The sequence below is a fragment of the Elgaria multicarinata genome, chromosome 6 (genome assembly GCF_023053635.1).
Source record: "Elgaria multicarinata webbii isolate HBS135686 ecotype San Diego chromosome 6, rElgMul1.1.pri, whole genome shotgun sequence".
Lineage (NCBI taxonomy): Eukaryota > Metazoa > Chordata > Lepidosauria > Squamata > Anguidae > Elgaria > Elgaria multicarinata.
Window position 1 is genome coordinate 11,316,960 of NC_086176.1, and position 20,363 is coordinate 11,337,322.

General features: G+C 46.7%; 1 protein-coding gene across 1 annotated transcript; it reads right to left on the reverse strand.

Moving 5' to 3' along the window:
- Positions 1-15,727: 15,727 nt before the first annotated feature.
- Positions 15,728-19,792, reverse strand: LRRC14B (leucine rich repeat containing 14B). Its single transcript, XM_063128487.1, has 2 exons — positions 18,880-19,792; positions 15,728-16,815 (listed from the first exon to the last, which is right to left on the reverse strand). Exons 1-2 carry the CDS (start codon positions 19,782-19,784, stop codon positions 16,170-16,172), a joined length of 1,551 nt encoding a protein of 516 aa, XP_062984557.1. The 5' UTR covers positions 19,785-19,792; the 3' UTR covers positions 15,728-16,169.
- Between the last annotated feature and the right edge of the window lie 571 nt (positions 19,793-20,363).

Consider the following 20,363-nt stretch of genomic DNA (forward strand, 5'->3'; position numbering starts at 1 on the left):
GCGGCAGGGTCTTGCTATTTACTGTTTTACTCTGTACAGCACCATGTACATTGATGGTGCTATATAAATAAATAATAATAAATAATAATAATTAGTCAGGTGGAGCAGGATAAGAAAAAGAGAATGAACAAGACAGAGAGAGGTTTGAGGAAAACCAAAACCAAAAAAAGATTTTAAAAGTGGGCTTTTTTAAAAAAAGTATATGTACAAGTGATTTCATGTCGCAGATTGGGGTTATAGACGGATCTTTGGTTTGAAAAAGCTTAAGTTCACTACCAAAGAATCTTGTCATATTAGAAATCAAATGAAGAAAAAAACATCATAAGCAGCTGATTAATTGTGACAGGTGATGCTTGTGAGAAAACAGTTCCAGCGAACAGATGCAGTGTAGGAGAACAGCCACAGGAGAAGTAGAATAGCAGGTGGCTAAATGCACACAGATTCCCTCGGGGTGGGCTGGACATACTGGAGAAAACCACCCAGCCATGCCCAAGCAGCAGTTGAAGGACTAAGTCCATTTTGAGGTGGACATCTTTCCTTTTTCGCTCAGGTAGGCACCCGCCCCCCCCCAAATTGGACCAATGAACCGACGTCAGAGAAGAGTCATTGCTTTTGTTGTCGGACGGGGATCTAAACTAAAAGTGAGCTTTTGTAGTCGTTGGGCAATCGGCTTAGAGCCTTCTTGGCAATTTCAGTGCCCCACGCTGTTCCAGGAGCAATGGCGGGGTTAACTGTCCATCTACCTTCAACCTTGAATTGTTATAAGAACTATCTTGCTGGATGAAATTGAGGCCCATCCAGACCCTCACCCCAACAAAGTCACGTTGAGAGATTTTCCTAGTCCTATCAGAACTTCATTTCACTCAAAATTGCTCTGAATTTCAGTGATATTTCTAATAGGGTCCCAATGGAACATTGTTATGCCACCTCCATTCAATGGGGACCTAAAGTTTACATTTCCCTTCAGCCCTTTGAATTAAATGGAGCCAAGAGATTCTGAATTAACTGGAATGTGTATTAGAGTTAAATCCGTATATGTCATGAGCTGGCCTAAAGCCAGTACCACTGGGGGAGAAAGTCTCACGGGCTCTTCACCAGCTGGGAGTGAACCCTCTCCAGAGCTTATCTCGTCAAGGGCAAATAATACACAGTCAGTGGGAAGCCAACATTCTTCCAGGGGGGGAAGCATGGAGAGGTTAGCCGATCCTAGAGTATGCCGCAGACTAAAATGGGCGGAGCTAAAGGAAGGCAAGAGAAAGTCAGCCCGGCTGGCGTCCCATCAGAAGCTGCCTCAGAACTAGTCTCTCTGAAGTTAACGAGTCTTGGGAAAGGGCTTTCTATTCTTCTTGAAAGGACAATTGTCTAGCTTAGTTTGCATAGTTTTGCCTAGAGGAAAGTTCCTAGAGATTAGACCCTCTTCAGGTGGGAAGAGATGTTTATTGCCTGAATAAATCTTTGTGGGTTACTTAGCAGGCCTCATTGTTGTCTCCCAAGAAGGAGGGAGGTTTTGAGAAACACAACATCAACCTTTTTGAATGGGGAGGGAACTGGATTGGGACCCCAGGAGGGCTGGACTTGGCCCATGTGTTCAAGGTTTCAACCTTGAACCATCATCATAACAACAACAACAACAACAACAACAATAATAAGAGCACTTTTATCTGAAGAACTGCCTTCATTGTATTGAATGTTACTGTACTTACAAAGAAACCAGAAGGGCCATCTCGCTGTTCAACCACAAAACCCTTTCTGAGGAGAAAAGTTGCCAGGTGATGAATATGGAAGGAGGTGCTCAGACCTTTCAAGGTATGAATTAGGCCACCGGCCACCCCAGAGTATGGAAAAAAATATCTCTGGGTGAGATTAGGGGGAGGGGGCTTTTTTGATTTAGTGCTGCTTTGGTATTTCTATACCTTCCCTCATCTCTCCATCAGCCAAGGCCAAGATGCACAGGCATAGAGAAAGCTCATGTCTCTGAAAGCAGCTCCTAAAATAGCTATTGGTGAGGTCATCATCAATCTTCCTGATGTTATCAATAGTAGCAGTAATTTATAAAGCATCTAACATTTTCTAAGGTGCTGCACGAAGATTAAGAACAGGACAATCCCTGCCTGCAGGCTTGCAATCCAATATAGACACGACCCCAAAAGAAAAAGGGGGTGTGGGTGGGGTGAAAGAAGAAGACGAACCAACGGAGGCACCACTTTGTACAGTTGCATGCCTTCTTTTGTAAGGTCACCTGGAATGGAGATGGCTCAAGGGGATGAGCCCAATATCATTTCATTTTCATTTCTGGCGTTTATACAGCACCGGTCCTTGAAGGAGCTCAAGATGACATGCATGAGTCTCACCCTTCCCATTTGATCTCCATAACAACCCTGCAGTGTAGGCTGAGACGTAGAGAGTGGTCCAAGGTCACCCAGTGAACTTCATGGCTGAGTGGGGATTTGTGCCCAGGTCTCCCCAGTCCTGATCCAACACTCTGACCACTACTCTACACTGCCTTTCTCAACTGAGCTGAGGCAGTGCTCCTCACTGTCCCATCCCTCCCTCTGCTGCAGCTGGGTGGAATAATAGGCTATAGCACAGTGGTGCTGAACCTCAGTTCTGGGGGCCACGTCCGGCTCTCTGTGATTCCCCAAGTGGTCCCTCCCCTTCCCTGGCCTCCGCCCCTTTCCACCAACCACCAATTCCCAGGTTTAGGGCAGCTTTTCCCCATTCTAAAAGGCTAAAATGCCTCTCCTAAGGTTTAGTCACTGGCAGTACGAGCTTGAAGCTGGGATGTGGTGTCACTTTGGGCCCTGCCCCCTTTGCCTTTCACCCCTCCCCTTTTGTGTTTGGCCCCGCCCACCACAGGAATGTAGCCCCTTCCCCCGCCGAGAGCTTTTCTGAAATGGAATTCAGCCCTTGGGCTGAAAGAACTTCTGTACCCCTGTTATAGCTGTACCCGGCGTAACATACGCCGTTGTAGCATATCTTAAAGTTTATTAATTAAATATCATTGTGGGGGCACGGGCTGCTTGGAGGCCACCGATAGAGCACTGTCTGGCAGACCTGGGGGGCAGGGAGGTTAGGGGAAGGGAGAGCAGGTGTCCCCCTCTCCCCAGGGTTCCTGTCAGCCTTGGGCCACCCGCCCAGCTCGCATGAGATTAGGCCAGGGCCTCGGCTCGCAGCAGGCAAGCGACCTTCCACCTGGCCACCAAGGGCCCCGGCCTTGCCTCGCTCATGCTCCGGACTGTGGTGCTGCCCCCTTCATGGGGGGGGGAGCGAAGAGGCAGAAAGGGGGGTAGGATTACCTTGGAAAGCCCAGAGAAGTCGGGCGAGGGGCTTAGCAACCTGTATTAGCTGACATTACATGTTGTTACTGTTGCTTAGCAACCTGTATCAGCTGAAGCCTGTATGGAAACATACCTAAGTATTTTATATATATATATATATATAAATAATAATAATAATAATAATAATAATAATAATTTTATTTGTTACCTGCCTCTCCCTCTGGATCGAGATGGGGTACAACACAAATGCAAACACCATAAAATGCATATAACTAATTAAAACATTTAAAATTAATATATTAATAAAAGCAGCACATTATTAAAAAGGCATCTTAAAATTCAATTGGGTAGGCCTGCCAGAAGAGATCAGTCTTTATGGCTTTCTTAAATTCCGGAAGACTGTTAAGTTGACGAATCTCTCCTGGCAAGTCGTCCCCATCTGTCCTAAGATTAAACTCTAGTGTTCAGTTAAGCATCAGTCATCCCTATCACCCCACTGTCATTTTGGCAATGTCCCCCACTCTGATATTAAGAATCACCTGGTGCCTCGACAAAAAAACCCCCAACTAATTATCCAGTTAAGTGGGCACTTTCACCTCTTCTGTCCCACATTGGGTGGGGAGGGGCTGTTTAAGGAGATATAAATCAAACGTAACTACACCAGGATTCTGCAGACGCTGGAGAAATCCTCTTGGTCTTGAATTCCGGGGAAGGTAGTCAGTACTTTGCCTCCTCCATCACCTTGTCACTGTACTCTCACTCTGAGACAAATGCGAGAAAAGATGGGTCTTTGTGCGCTAGGGAGCTTTGCCAGAGTCCACAATGTTGACGATAGATGTACAACGTCTTTAAATTCAGATTAATTCTTAATTAGGAAACATATCAGGATAAACATTATTATTTTTGGCTTTATTTTCCTCTGTGGACCTTAAACACTTTTTCCTCGGTGCTCTCAGGTGTTTTGTTAGTGTTAATAGATCGTCCTACTGTTTAAAATGGCAGCTTGGGGCCTGTTTGTGGCTATTTGGTTTCAGGGGGCACCATGCCACTCAATAAACACCACCCCAAATGTATGTATTCTTCATTAAAATATCTATAGCCCACCATCTCATGCTGGGACACCTTGAAGCAGTGGGAAATGGTCTACCAGGAGTAGCTACCCTGGTTGGATCCTTTGTCCTCTTTTAGGCAGAGGTGGAACTTAGGGCAACCATATGAAAAGGAGGACAGGGCTCCTGTATCTTTAACAGTTGTATCGAAAAGGAAATTTCAGCAGGTGTCATTTGTATATATGGGGAAGCTGGTGAAATTTCCTCTTCATCACAACAGTTAAAGCTGCAGGTGCCCTGCCCTCTTTTAAAATGGTCACTCTAGTATAGCACCTGCAGCTTTAACTGTTGTGATGAAAAGGGAATTTCACCAGGTTCTCCATATATACAAAGGACACCTGCTGAAATTCCCTTTCTCTGGGCGGTTTACAACTGTATTAAAGATACAGGAGCCCTGTCCTCCTTTTCATATTATTTTTATTTTATTTATTTTATTTATTACATTTTTATACCGCCCAATAGCCGGAGCTCTCTGGGCGGTTCACAAAAATTAAAACCACAAAGAGCATAAAAACAACCAACAAATTTAAAACACACCCTAAGTGGAACGAAACTGGCAGATGGTGGCAGAAGGTGGTGGGTTGTTGTTGTTGTTTTTATGGGGAATGGGTTGCAGAAAGGTAGGAAGGAGAATAAGGGTGCAATCCTATGCATGTTTAGATGGGGAAAACCCTAGAACTCCCAGAATTCTCCAGTGAACCATGCTGGTTGGGAAATGCTGGAAGTTGTAGGACTTTATTCTGTCTAAACATGTGTAGCATTGTGGCCTATGTGCCTTTCTGTACTGCCACCACCTCCTCCATCACAGAGGGAAGAAGGCAGCGTACATTGTGGGTGTGGGCCCCACAATCTCACCAACCCCATGTGTCTCAGCCTCCCATAGCTTACCAGAACAGAGTGTGAGCAACTGGGCTGCTCCAGGAACATGTGAATTTAGCCCCTATTTCCCAGCAGGCCAATGGGCCCAGCGCTCTTCCAGCTGTTAAACGGGAGGCTTGTACACGGGGAAATCCCGCATTCAGGACAAAGCTTCTGCCGGAGACGTGTCAAAATACATGTGAGGTGTCCAAGGGACTCCTCTCTCTTTCCCACCTCCTGTTCACTTATGTCACCGTTACTATGGCAGCTGTATATGAGTCATCCTACCTCAACTGGGTACCACAGGGCAAGTTATGCCGTAACACTTTGAATGTTATGAGAGCATCTCTGCTATTTAAAGGAATGTTTATGGCTTCCAAGGACAAAATACAGTTAAGGGAAACCCTTAGCCTGGTGCCCTCCTAATGTCCCAGCATCTCCTGGCCAGTCCTTGGGATGCAGACTCTGGCTTCATCCAATGGCCAGAGAACCAAGGGCCCGTGGGAGGCTGCACCCCCTCTGCTTCCCAGGAAGAATGTCACAGAACGGGGAGACCAACAGAGTCCCCTATATCAACCCAAAGAGGAACAGCTATAATGAGCTTGCTTCACCCTTCCCTGCAAGAAAGAACACCCATAAGAACTTTGAAATTACACACTGTTGCCTGAGTTTTGCTTTTTTTCCCTCCTCCCTCCCAATCACTTTTCCTTTTGTGTCGTGTCTTAGATTGCCTTAGCCTTATTTCTCCATCATGTTTAGCAAACGATGCCCCTTTGCTCGGTTTATTCTTCGGGGCAGGCTTGACTTGATTTTAGCCATCTTGCTTAGCTAGGGATGTGGCTTACTTTCATTTTTAATTTTTCTGGACCCAATTCAGACGTGCGAACTGTAAACAGGAAAATTGCTACCGGGGGAGGGGGGGGCGGGCAAGCCGTGCAAGTGACACCCTTGTTTGTCAATACGTGGCCAGAGCATAAATCAGTCCCCACTTACAAAGAAACGGAAGGCCTGTCCACGCTACAGACACAGGGCAGAGAAAACCAGGCAATAGAACATCATCGTGTCCTGTTCCAGCCAGGCTGGGGGAGCGGAAGGCAGTCTATAGCAGGCAAAAGGATCAGAGGCAGCAAGAGAAAGGGAGCAGAGAGAGGCCATGGCAGGCAGCTGCTCAGGATAAAATACTACAGGACCCCGGAGAGCTCCGAGGCAGGCATTAATCTAACAAAGTCCAAAAGTAACGGGAATCCTCATCTTCTCAATCCAGGGGTGGGCGGGGTGGGCTTGATGGCTGCCAGAGTTCTGTCTCCCCAGAGGAAATGTAAGGAACTTAAAAGAGTAGCATTTTGGCTTACAGTTGTCTCCTGTCGCACCCACTGGCAGGGGGTTGGGGATTTTTTTCGGCCTTACCTAGGGTTGCCATATTTTGAATCCACAAAATATGTAAAGGTCTAGGGAAAGAAAGAAAGCTATCTAAGCTTTAGTTATCTAACACTGCAATCCTATGTGTGTCTACTCAGAAACAAATCCTATTAAGTTAAATAGGACTTATTCCCAGGTAAGTATACATAGGATTGCAGCCTAAAGCACTTAAGCACCTGCAAATAAATAATAGGCAAAGAACAGTTTAAGCAAACAAACAGGGAAAAAATGACACTAAATTACATTTCTCTACTAGTTCTCAAAAGCTAGAGGAGACTTCAGTATGGAGACTTACACTCCACCGAGCAGGCTCAAGGCACCATTTCAGAGGTTGGAATTCTTCCAGCCGGCTGGAACAGGAATCTGGGATTCTTGGCTGACTGGCCGGGACATTTTGGAAATGCTTGGAAACCGGGACATTCCTGGTTTTCCGGGACGTATGGCAACACTAGCCTTACCCCTTATGGAGTGGCAGAATACTGCAGGAAGGGTGGAAGAGTCCTCATCCTTTGATTGATGCCGGTTTAAATGTAATTTGAGGAAATTAGCCTCATATAGCAAGAGGCCCTTGAGATCTGGTGGGTTAGTTCAAACGAATGTGCAAAACACTCCCTCCTCCTTTGGCTATGCTGGTTCACAAACTTCTAGCTAGCAATCCGTAGGCCAGCCTTCCCCAACCAGGTGCCCTCCGGATGTTGGGGACTTCAAATCCCATCCACCCCAGTGAGCATGGCCAATGTTCAGGAATGCTGGAATATCTGGAGGGCACCAGATTGGGGAAGGTTGCTCTAGGCTGGATGGCTTTAAAAGGGGGTTAGATAAATTTCTGGTGGACACGTGCTACCCTCCAGTATCCACGGAAGTAAGCCTATGTACATCAGTTGCTGGGGAATATGGGCTAGAGGGTACTGTTGCACTCACGCCCTGCTGGTGGTTCCACTGTGTGAACAGAGTGTTGGACTGGATGGACAGTTGGTCTGATCCAGCATCAGGGCACTTCTCATGTTCTTGTGTTTTCTCCCTTTCTTTACCATATCCTGCTTCTTCTCCTTTCTCTCTGGCATCTACCACTTCACCTAGAACACAACAGCTTCTTCCCTTAGAGCAAGGGTGGGCAACTTGTGGCCCTCTAAATATTTTGGTCCACAATTCCCATCAGGCTTAGCCAGCATAGCCCAGAGAGGTCCGCCTGGCACCTACACTATACTCCTTTCATCGCCAGCTGGAGACCTTTTTATTCTCTCAGTATTTTAACACTTAATTTTAACTTAAATTTAATTTTTACTGTTCTAATTCTGTATTTTAATCTTTTATCAATTTCTGCTGCATGGTTTTATCCTGGTTGTGCTTTTTATACTGTATTTTGTATTTGTGTTTTTAGACTATTGGTTGTTTTATTATGATTTTAATTTTTGTGAACCGCCCAGAGAGCTTCGGCTATTGGGTGGTATAAAAATGTAATAAATAAAATAAATAAATAATAATAAAAATAAATAATGCTGGGGGTTGTAGGCCAGAACAACTAGAGGGCCACACATTGCCCACCCCTACCCTAGACGCACGCGCACACACACACACACACACACACACACACAATTATTTGTGTAAGGTTTTGCACTTTGACAATCTGACATGCTCAGTCTTGGTTCAAATGTCTGGGATGTTCCATGAAACGGCAGCATTGTCCTTTGGTTAAGTTCTCCATTCAAAGTAATAAGTTGCCAGTGTTCAACATATGAAACGCACCCGGCAATGGATACAGAGGACCATGGCTGGATGTGCAATGCCTCCCCTCCCAATGCTGGCTACACTGCGTGGCAGCAGACACATGACTCAAACAGGTGTGTGTGTGTGTGGTTTGAGTCACACCCAAAGCCTCCAGTGCTGGTTAGCAATGAGTAACAGCATCTGGGATGCAACTACCGCCACCGGGGTGGGTTACTGAAATTTCACACCCAGGGTGGATTGGTATATTACACATTCTTCCAGTCATGCCTCTGTTACAAGCGTCTTGCAAACCTTATTTCTACCAGTGGGGTTGGGGGGGGGGACGACTAGCCCCTAGCCCCGCAACACACTCTGACCTGGATAGGTCTGGGTCAGCGGCTCTGTTATGTCATTGCCTGCCTGAAGCATATTCTTGAAAGAGACTTTTGGGGCTTCAGGAGGGGAAGACAGTTTTAATACAAAAACAAGTACCTCAGTGGGTGTCCATTTGTGGGAAACACTGATTTAGTAAATTTACAACAGCTACTGTCCCTCAGCAAAGATGGCCTATCTATACACTCATTGAACTGAAATGTTAGCAGCGTGTCTCTAGTTATTGGACAATAAGACGCTGAGGCACACAGTCCTTAAATGACGATAGATAACAACAAAAATATATAACATCTCTAAGATCGGCCTCTGCTGCAGAGGATTGGAGAATGGCCAACATAAGCCATTTTTTAAAAGAAAAAAGGATCCAGGGGGGAACTGGGACATTATAGCCTGATTAGCTTATTGTCTGTTCCAGATAAATTGGTTGAAAGGGTTATTAAAGATAAAATTAGTAAACAGATTGCGGAACAAGCCTTGAAAAAGCATCAGCATGGCTTTTGCAAAGGTAAGTCCTGTCTCAGCAGATCTTTGAGAGTGTCAATAAACATGTAGGCAGGGTGATCCAGTAGACTTTGTTTTCTTGGACTTCCAAAAAGGCATTTCACGAAGTTGCTAAGCAAAGACTCCTGAGCAAACCTAGCAGTCAGAGAATGAGAGGAGAGGTCCTCTTGTGGATCAATAACTGGAACAGAAAGCAGAAAGCAGGAATAAATGGTAAATTCTCTCAGTGGAGGGAAATAAATAGTGGGGTCCTACAGGGATCTGTATTGGGACCAATTCTTTTAAATTTGTTTCTAAATGATCTGGAATTAGGAGTGAGCAGTGAAGTGGGCAGGTTATTCAAGGTGGTTAAAACACAAAGGGATTGTGAGGCGCTCCGAAAGGATCTCTCCAAACTGGGAGAATGGGCATCAAAATGGCAAGCGCAGTTCGATGTAATCAAGTGTAAAGTGATTCATGTTGGGATAAAATTTTAAAAACCCAGCTTCAAATATAAACTGATGGGATCTGAGCTAGCACTAACAGATCCAAAAAGAGAGCTTGGGGTTGTGGTGGACAGCTCGATGAAAATGTCAGTCCAGTGTGTGGCTGCTGTGAAGAAGGCAAATTTCATGTTAAGAATAATTAGGAAAAGAATTGAAAATAAAACTGCCAGTATCATACTCCCCTTATAAAAATCTATGGTGCGGCCACACTTAGAATATTACAGCTCTGTTCACTGTACCTAAAAAAGGGTATTGTGGAGTTGGAAACAGTGCAGAAAAGAGCATCTAAAATGTTCAAAGGGCTGGAGCAACTCACCTAGGAGGGAAGGTTACAACAGCTGGAATTGTTTAGCTCAGAGAAGAGGACAATAAAGGGAGACTTGATTGAGGTGCACAAGGTTATGCATAGCGTGGAGAATGTGGACAAGGGGAGAGAATTTTCTCAATTTCTCATAATGCAAGAACTCATGAGGCTGATTGGTGGGAGATTCAGGACAGATAAAAGGAAGTACTTCTACACACTAGTTAAACTATGGAATTCTCTTCCGCAAGTTGTAGTGATGGCTACCAATTTGGAAGGCTTTAAAAGGGGATTATATCAAGTTCATGGAAGATAAAGCTATCAATGGCTACTTGTCCTGGTGGTTATATGCTACTCCAGTATCTGAGGCAGTAAGTCTAAGTACATCAGTTGCTGGGGAACATGGATGAGAAGATACTTTTGCACTCATGCATGGCTTATGGGTCTCCTGTGGGCATCTGGCTGGACTAGATAGACCTTTGGTCTGATCCAGCATGGCTCTTTTTTTATTCTTAAGAGACACAAGGATACTGGGGGTACTGAGTTGATGTTTCCTTGGGGCAAGTGCTCTTGGACCCATTTGGTTCCCATCTACTCAAAGTGTACATACAGATATACTATATTTAAAAATCCAAAGAAATGGGCCCGGTCATGTTGCTCAACCATTCCTTGAAGTGGGAAGCTTGAAACAATATTCTGGTGAATAATTAAGCATTCCAGCCTACAGCTCATTTCTCTCTCTCTCTCTAGCTGACGTTGATAGGAACAGTAACCACGCAACTGTCATTAGTTTTCTTGAATCAATTTCTCTGCATGCCTCATATAGCTTAGGCTTAGAGCTGCATACATACATTATAGGAGTAAATCTCTCAAACCATCGGAAAGAGAAGGAGGAATATTTCAAACCGTGGGAACAAATTTACATTTCCCCTCCCCCGGGAGCACTGCAGAAGATAGTAGCATCCCTTAGTAAACATTAACATGTCGCTTCGCTCATGGCTTGATAAGAGTTTGGGTCACAGAGTTTAAAAGGGTCACGTGATTCAAAAGGTCTAGGGCTGCCTGGCCAGCTTCAATTCAGTTAAGCAGCAAGTAAAATCTATTATAATATAACACTGGTTTTTTTTAACTGGCACCTCTTGTCAGTGTGATTTTGGGCTCATGTGTCCAGAAGCAAGGTAGATGTTTTGTGGGGTTGAGAATTAAGTCCCTGATCCCTATCTAGAAGACAGAAAGCATCAGTGAACAGGCATTTCAGATTCTGAAGGCATGGGGTGGCAGTCAGATCACAATTGCCCAGTTGCTATTGCTTAGTAACAAACAAAAATGGGAGCGAGGTGGACTGAGGTTCAAAGTGGAGTTCAGAGAAGATCTGAGAGGCCGGATAAGCCTGCTTCTCAAATCCCCACCCCTAAGTCCCACGTGGATTTTCTGCAGTTAAGGCCGTCGTTCCCTGACACACACACTGTCCCTGAACAGTGTCCCACAGAACAGCCATGAAGCAGCAAGGGGGTTCATTGTCCACTGCCCAACCCCAGATCCCAATCCCAGACAATGCTAAGGCACTGGGTGCCCCCGTCCATGGAAGTCAGCAGAAAGCCAGCCCATGGAGGTGGTGGCTCCGATGTCAGTTGGGGAGTGAATCGGCTCTGGGTTTCAGTCAGAATTCTAAGGGAACTATCCAAGGTGCTGGACCTTATCCCAAACTAGCTCAGCACCTTAAATAGCTCCCTTAGCATCCTGACTGGTTCTGACTGAAACCCAGAGCAGATTCACTGCCCCCAATGACACCCAACGATAGCTGCTTTTACTAGGGCTGTGCTCCGCTCCGATTCAGATTGCGAATCCGGAGCGGAGTGACCCGATCCGCCTCCGCCAAAGGCGGATCCGAATCAGGTCGGGGGAGCTGCGGATTGAGGCAAAGTGGTTCGCCTCCATCCGGAGCTCCGAATGCAGGTAAGTGGGGGGGCTCACCTGGTGCTGCTGCCGCCACCGCAGTCCGTGCGGCAACAACGGTGGAGCCAGGTAAGGGGGCAGGGGGGCAGGAGGTTACCTGCATCCATTGTGGTCCAGTGGAGGCTTCAACTGACGCCCAGACCTCAGTTGAAGCCTGCGACAGACCATGACGGAGGCAGGTAAGTGGGGGGGGGCTTACCTTGCTCTGCAGCCGTAGTCCATGCATCTATGGCAGCAGAGCCAGGTAAGGGGGCAGGGGGAGGGGATCTTATTCGGCCCCCATATTGTCCCCCCTTCCTCACTTACCTGCCTCTGCCATCCACCGCGGAGGCAAGTAAGTAGGGAAGGGGGAGCAACATCTCGATCCACCCCTCCGGATCTCACTCCATGGAGCAGAGCGGAGCGGGGGAGGGTCGGATTGACCCGAAGCTGTTCAGGCCCGATCCAAAAGTTCCGGATTGGGCCACAAAGCGGTTCGGGTGGTCTGTGCACAGCCCTACCTTTTACACCCTGTTCTGGGCCCACGCCTACCTCACACTACAGGCCTAGTACCCCATGAGGGTGAGGAAGTTTTGGGGGAAGAGTGGCTGGCAGGAACAGCTAAGTACACCGACCCCCTTCTCTACTGCACAGCCTCCTTCAAAAGGCCACTTTTGCAACGGAGGAGGGGGTCATCAGGGCAGCTGCCGCATAACCTGTCGTTAGCTCCTTAACATTCTAGGACAAACCCGAACACGCACGTTTTCACGGGAGGAGAAGCGTTCTTGTTCCCCCGCTACGCCCCCTCCCTGGCTCCCTAACTCTTTCCCCCATGAAACACTTCCCTGTGTGGCTTTCCTGGGTGGGTGGCGGCACAAGCCTCTGTGGCCCGCATGCGGAGCCTCCGCAAGCCAGTTTAGGTCTGCCTGCTGGAGCTTCTTCACCTTCGCTCTGTATATTAGCAACAGCTTGAATGCTGCTTCCCTACTGGAGGCAAGAAAAGGCCACAGTGGTGGTAGTAGAGGGCAAGAGTTCCAGATTTGCTCAAAACAGCCCCAATTCCGGCAGGAGGAAGCAGCAATCCATCCTTGATACATCCCACTGCCCACCCTTAAAGCCGGTCAGTTTACTTTTCGCATGCTCAGGCGTCCAGGTGCAAAGGGGCACGAAATGTGACGGGAGCGAACGAGCAGCTTCAATATGTACAGAAACCTTGGGGAAACTATTATTTAAAGTTTTTCTCTGCTGCAGCAAAGCTCAGCAACATATTAAAAAAAAAAGTGCAGCTATGCAAATATGCAAAGCTTCTCGTTCTTATCCAGGCAATACTTTTAATTATCTGAGGTGAACTGATGAACTGTATTTTTGCTTAGTATCTGCATTCAATTCCATTTCTATTGGTGTGTGTGTGTGTGTGTGTGTCCCATATGAGCCATCCAAAATTTCTATCCACTTTGCATCCACTTTGTTTAGGTTTAAATGATGACTCAGGGAACAATGCATTTTAAAATCTGCTCCCCAGGCCTGCCTTCCTGCTTTATATGCAGCGCTATCTCCTTTTCGTTAAGAAAGTGACTGGAGGCGTAATTAAGAATAATGATCCCTTTGTTCACCAGTAATTGATTCAAACACACATTTAGTAAGATATTAGCAAGATTCTATGGTGTGTGGGAAGAACATTTTGTTTTTGTACCACAGAAGCATTATCTGGGAAGCGATCAGTTCACCTCCCGTCTTTCTGCCTGATTTTCTGCATTCTCCTTTCCCTTATTGATTTTCTTCTCCTGCCTTTTTCCTTCAAGGAACCCAAAGTGGCGTACATAATCTTCCTCCTCTCCATTTTATCCTTACAACAACAACCCTGTGAGGTAGGTTGAGCTGAGAGTCTGTGACTGGCCCAAAGTCACCCAGTGGGTTTCCAGGGCCATGTGGGGCCTAGAACCCGGATCTCCCAACTCCCAGTCCAACACTTTGGCTGCTACACCACACCGGCCCGATCAATGTTGATCAACAGCATTTTACCCAGAGAAACGGACTGCCATGAAGCGTTTTCCCACGCATGGTTCTGGATATGAATCTTAGTCTGTAGATAATGAAAAAACTCTTGTTACTAACATATCCCGAGAACCAGAAAACAGGCAGAAAGCAACATTCCTTAGAGATACATGTTCAGTTTGAACTGCTTTTAATCATGCCATGGTATCATCAAACATACAAAGAAAGAACGGGTCAAAATCAGGGGAAAATATGGAATGAGTCATCTAAACAGTTCTATTTAATTGGCGTGCGCCACTGCACCATTAGGATGTGCACCTTAAAGGCCCCAATTGGAGCAGAGGAGGGGAAAGTGTGGTTTGTCCCCCCCCCACCACCACCTCTACAGGAGAGAAGTTGAGGGGCTGTGGGGCTGAGACGCAGGGGTGGCAGACGGGATGTCCACGCAGAGCAGAGGAAGTGAAGGATGCTGCCTCCTGTTTTGTCCCACCCTCCTTGTTCGCGGCAGCTGCCCCTGAGCGCTGAATCCTGGACAAATCCATGGAGGGGGAGGGCAGGCAGGCAGGAGTCTTGTGTGCCTTGCTGCTCCTCAAGAGGAAGGGGGAGCCCAGAAAAGAACGCAGGTCTGGCCCAAGGCAGGTCGCCGCCTGAAGCGGAAACCCGCCGTGCTTCTCTCCCGTCCCTCAGCCACATGATCCCCTTCCACCCCTCTCGTTCCTTCTGCCTTCAGGATCCGCACTGCATGGATCCTCTGCAGAAAGACCTTACAGAGAGAGGCGGCGCACTGGCGACGCAGGTGCACGTGTCCCTGCTAAGGAAGATAAAGTAAGCCAGCTGGCTGGCAGGGTGGGGAGGCAAGGCCAGGTGCCATCTTCATTCCTGGTAAGGCTGGCCCTGGAAAGCGCACTGATTGGAGCAGTGGGGGTAGGGTGGGGAGGAAAGTGGAGCCCCCCCCCAGATATTAGGGTGTGCCTGTGCATACCGGGCACACTCCTTGCGCATGCCTATGTCTATATTTCTTGGGTAAATTCAACACACACACTGTGCCTAAGTTCTGATGCGCGCACACACAGACACACACACACACACGGCCAAAACAAACACTACATTAAACCTGTGTGTATTAGCTAGGCCTCTCCCCTCCCCAATTTTACTCTAGAATGGGCACAGATTTAAGTTAATGCCTGTTTTGCCCCCACACACACACCAGACTAAAAGAACACAACTGTCTCTGTGCGTGGACATTACCTTCCCTCAGACAATTTGGAAGAAAACCTTGTGTAGACGTATCTATTGTGAAATGTAGGGGCCATTAATTAAAATGGAAGAGATTGAGAGAGAAAAATCTTACCTTATTTCTTTGATTCTAAGACACACTTTTTCCCCCATATAAACATCTCTAAAAATGGGGTGCGTCTTAGAATCGCGGGTGTGTCTTAGGGTTCTTTTTTCTGTTGGTGGTACTGAAATTAGTGTGCGTCTTACTATCGATGGTGTCTTACAATCGAAGAAATACGGTAATTATGAGCATCTAGAAGTGTCTGGATTTTGTATTAACTTCAAACAATAATCTACCATGTTCTTTGGACTTCTTCTGAATGTGCGATTCTAGCAGCCTCCCCCAAACTGGTGCCTCCAGAGGTGTGAGACTACAATTCCCACCATCCTCAGCTAGCTCTAGAGCAACTTGTGGCCCTTGAGATGCTTTGGCCTACAACTCCCATCATCCCTTGAGATGCCTTGGCCTACAACTCCCATCATCCCTTGCCATCACAACCAGTGGTGAGAAATGGATGATAGGACTTGTTGTCCAAAATATCCAAAGGGCCACAAGTCGCCCACCCAGCCCTCAAGCAGCAATCGGTCCAGCATCAATGCTGGTGTTTTACTCGCAAAGGAAGGGCTTCAGCTTGCTGCTTCATCCAACAGGTTGCAGCTTTTCATGAATGAGAGGATGCTGAAACCTTTCCCAAAGATCTATTGAGGAGAAACTGGTTGTTTTGCATGGCAAGCTGCAGCGTCTCCGCACAGGAGAGTGGGCTGCAGTTCCGCCTTCGTTCATGGGGGCTTGCCCAAGAGAATGCCCCAGGAGTAGAGTGGGCCCCAAAATGTACAAACTAAACAATTCCAGTAAACGGATGCTTGAATTCCGTTAACGAATCTGCGAAAGCACTGCTGGGTTCGGACTTCAGCTCATTTCCTGAAGAGCCAAGCTGAAGGTCTGCAGGGTATCTCTGAAAGACTTCAGCAAGGAGGATCCCAGTTCGTTGCCTGTTTCGTGTATCGCTGCGTCATAGCCTCCAAAGAGGGGTGTAGCGGCCTTGATGTCCTCCCGTTTTGCCTGCAACAGAATCATGTGAAGTTCCTCTGCTGTCCTCTCATATTTCTGGTGATCAAATTTGGAAAGATCAGCTTCGCCAATCGGGTAACTGATATCACTGGCGTAACAGTCTCTCGGAACTGGGAATTCAATGTACTTCAGCCCTGGGAAGTCAATGAAAACGTTAAAGAGGCATTTCAGCGCTCGAGAAGATAGAGGATTTCCAAGGAACTTGAACTCCTCTAGTTTCCGGCAAGGGACCAGTCCCAAAATCAACATGTTCATGTGAATGTCCTGAATGTTGCATTCCTCAAGGGTGAGACTCTTCAGTGTGTAGGATGAATGGTTCAGAAGTTTGAAGAAGGTGGATGGGTACAGGTCAGCCACATCATGTCCACTGATATCAAGGGCTTCCAGGTGGTTCGAATGGAGGCTGTTGGCTAAGTAAGCCATATCAACATGGCTTAAAGAGCAATTAGACACATCCAGAACTTTCAGGGGGGATTTCAATGGGCTGGAGAGTTAAAGAGAAAAGGAAAACAAATAATTGCACAGTTACATTTCCACTGGGTGGTTACCAAATAGTTTTTACGAACAATGGATGCAAACATATTCTCATGAGTGGGTGGGTGAAATCTAATTGACTTCAGAGGCATAGTTGCGTGAAAAATTTGTGGAAGGGTTATAGCCTCGGTGAACACGGCCACAAAATCATAGGCTTACTAGATTGGAAGACACCTCAAAGTTTTTGGCACTGAGCTAGAGATTGCTGCACCTCAACTATCCTTAATTATTGTTGTTGGTTAATAAAATCAAAATATTTTGTCTACTGTAAAGATCAAGAGCAAACAAGAGGAAGGCAATAAACCACAATCTCTACAGCCATGATGGTGGAACTTGGGAGAAGACTTCCTTCCTGTTTTTTTTTTAATATTATGGAACACTTAGACCTTGGGCTTTTCTACATGACACATTTATTGTGTTCTCATCATTCTCTGCTCATATTTGTATATGAGTTGATGTCATCACCCCCCCCTAGTTTTGCTTCTGTGTCTAAAGAGCACTTTCAGAAAGTTTTTTTTTAAAACCAGGAAAATGCAGCATTTAATTGTGAAAGCAAACTGCTTTTTTCACTTGTGTATTTGCATTGTTGTGCTATAACCCAGTGCCAACTAGAGATTATGTAGTGGGAAAACAGGAAAGTAAACACTCTTTTTGTAATGTTCATATCTCAATTCATCAACGAAACTGAAAGCAGATACAGCTGATTAACACAGCTTTTCTACATATGGCTGTTAATTGCTTATCTACTTTCGGTTTCCTCGCAGAATTGAGATCTGAGCTCTAAACAAAAAGCTTGTCCTTTCCTGCCTTTCTGTTACGTAGCGCCCGTTCAGAAGATACCTTAAACCATGGCTTTAACCACGGTGGTTAAGCCAGAAAGCCAGGCCATGTTCAGAAGACACCTTAAACCATGGCTTTAAGCAGCAGTTTTCTGCAGCTGAAACTCTCCCCACGGCCTGAGTTCGATCCCAGTGGAAGCTGGTTTCAGGCAGCCGGCTTGGGTCGACTCAGCCTTCCATCCTCCCGAGGTCGGTAAAATGAGTACCCAGTTAGCTGGGGGAAAGGTAATCACGGCCGGGGAAGGCAACGGCAAACTACCCCGCTATAAGGCCTGCCAAGAAAATGTCAGTGGAAGCTGGTGTCCCTCTAAGAGTCAGTAATGACTCAGTGCTTGCACAAGAGGTTCCGTTCCTTTCCTTTCCTTCAGTGAATAAGGCTTTTTGCTTTATTCACCATGGTTAAAGCCGTGGTTTAAGGTGTCTTCTGAACACAGCCTGGCTTTCTGGCTTAACCACTGTGGTTAAAGCTGTGGTTTAAAGTATCTTCTGATCGGGGTCATAATGTGTAGGTGGTGCTGTGCTATAGGAGAATAGCACAAATACACAAGTAGGAAAATACCTCTTATTTCACTTTCAGAAGTAATTTCCCGCACTCTAACCTCCCCCCACCCACCCCCAGCAAACTGGAAGATCATAGGACTTAGCTAGACCTAAGGTTTATCCTGGGATCATCCCAGGGTCATCCCTGTTCATGTAAATGACACACAGGGGATCCCGGGAGCAGGCAGGGACGACCCCGGGACGATCTCGGGATAAACCTTAGGTCTAGCTAAGGCCATAATGTCATCTAAAGAACCCATAAACAACTGTGAATAAGGAATCATAAGGCCGTTTTTCTCCCTCCCTCTAAAATGAGAGAGGGAGAAAAACGTCTACCTATTCACATTCTCCACACCATGCATAATTTTGTACACCTCTATTATGTCTCTCTCCTTACTTGTCTTTTTCCCAAGCTAAACAATCCCAGCTGTCGTAACCTTCCCTCCTAGGGGAGGTGCTCCAGCCCCTTGACCATTTTGGTTGCCCTTCAGATGCCTTCCCATTCTGACTTTAGATATGGTTGTTTGTAAATATTGCTCTGCTACATCCCCATGGCATTCCCCCACAACTCCATGACTATGCCCTCATACTTTCCCAGTATGTCTCCCCAGCAAGAATGATTTGAAACACGTTACCTGAGCAGTTTCCGGATCCTTCCCGTGAGCGTGGAAAATGCGAGGCTCAGCTCAGTCAGTTGCGTCATCTGGCCCAGCTTTTCTCCAATTTTTGCCAGAGTGGCTTCATCCTCCCCTGTGAACCTCCGCACATCGAACGTCCTAGCCGGGAGCGTGAGCGATGTCAGCTGCGGAAATGGGACGTTATTCAACAGCACTTGAAAATGTTCCATTTCCAGCCGAACGTTGTGGACCATTTCAAATTTGCCGAGCGCGGAGGGCTCTGCGAGCTTTATGATGTAGAAGAGCTTTCTCAGGGCTAGGTTGTCCACTCTGAAGGCTGCGCAGCGCAACTTTAGCGGGCAGTGGCACCTCATCAGCAAGGCCTGGACAACCAGCTCATAGTTGCGTTCGGTGACGAAGACATCCATGAAGACATCAATAGAAATCTCAAATACCTCAGGCCTGAGCGGCAGGCTTTGCATGTCAACGAGCAAATCATAGCAGAGCGTGGAAAGCAGCTCTGTCCTGGCCCACCGGCCCATGGTCTTCCTGCACTTGCAGAGCTGAACTTCGATGTCCTTTATGCCTGTTAAGTCCACCATTTTGAGCCTCTTCGCATACGGAGATGAACAATTCAGCACATAGTCTTTCAGGCCGCTCAGGCAGCTGGCCAAGCACACGGAGCAGGCTCTGCTACTGATGTCTTCCTGGTGATCCGCCGACTTTCCCAACAGTGTCCCGACATTGAGTTCCGCCAGTGGCCAGTTCTCCACCAGGCCATGGAGCACTTCCCCCTGCTCCTGTAAGTAACTCGCCTTAAAAAGAAGAGGGAAAAGGTTGTGCGCAAGGCTGCCGAGGTTCTCTCTGACAAGCTGCGTGTTGGACACCAACGCTTCAGCACTTAGGAACCGTAAGGAGTGCATTGCCGCCTTCCCGTCGTTATTCGGGGTCGGTGCTTCGCAGTCCTTCTCTCTCTTTCTCTCTTGCTTATCTTTCCCTATTTTTAGCTGCAGCTGCTTCTGCGGGGAATAGGGGAAGCGTGTTTGGGGAAGGTAAAATGAGCAGTCACATGCTGAACTTAAGTTGCTATTCTGGTCTCAGACCGTTAGGATGCAATCCTATGTGTGTTTAGACGGGGGGGGGGGAAGTGCTACAACTCCCAGCTGTTGTAGGACTTTTCCTGCCTAGACCTGCATCAGATTGTGTCTTTCTTTGACACCTCTAATGTATCCCATTTATACACGCATAGACTTATTTGCACCCTCTTTTGAGAATGAAAGTTTTTAACCTCAAGAGTCAAACCAATACCATTTATTTAAAGCATCTCTAGGCTACCTTTTAGGGCAAAACATTCCCCTGGTGGCTTCCAACGTACCATTTTACAATATAAACGATACATTTTAAAACATTAAACACCAAATTAATGAGATTAAGAACTAATAAGAGCCAGCAACAACACCAAAATAGGAAACATAAACATCTGGAAAAACACACACAATGCA

Excerpts from the sequence above, each read along its gene's own strand:
- LRRC14B (XM_063128487.1), bottom strand. The coding sequence starts at position 19,784 with ATGCACTCCTTACGGTTCCTAAGTGCTGAAGCGTTGGTGTCCAACACG. Across the intron at positions 16,816-18,879 it reads AGGATCCGGAAACTGCTCAG|CCCATTGAAATCCCCCCTGA; the intron begins GTAACGTGTTTC and ends TTAACTCTCCAG.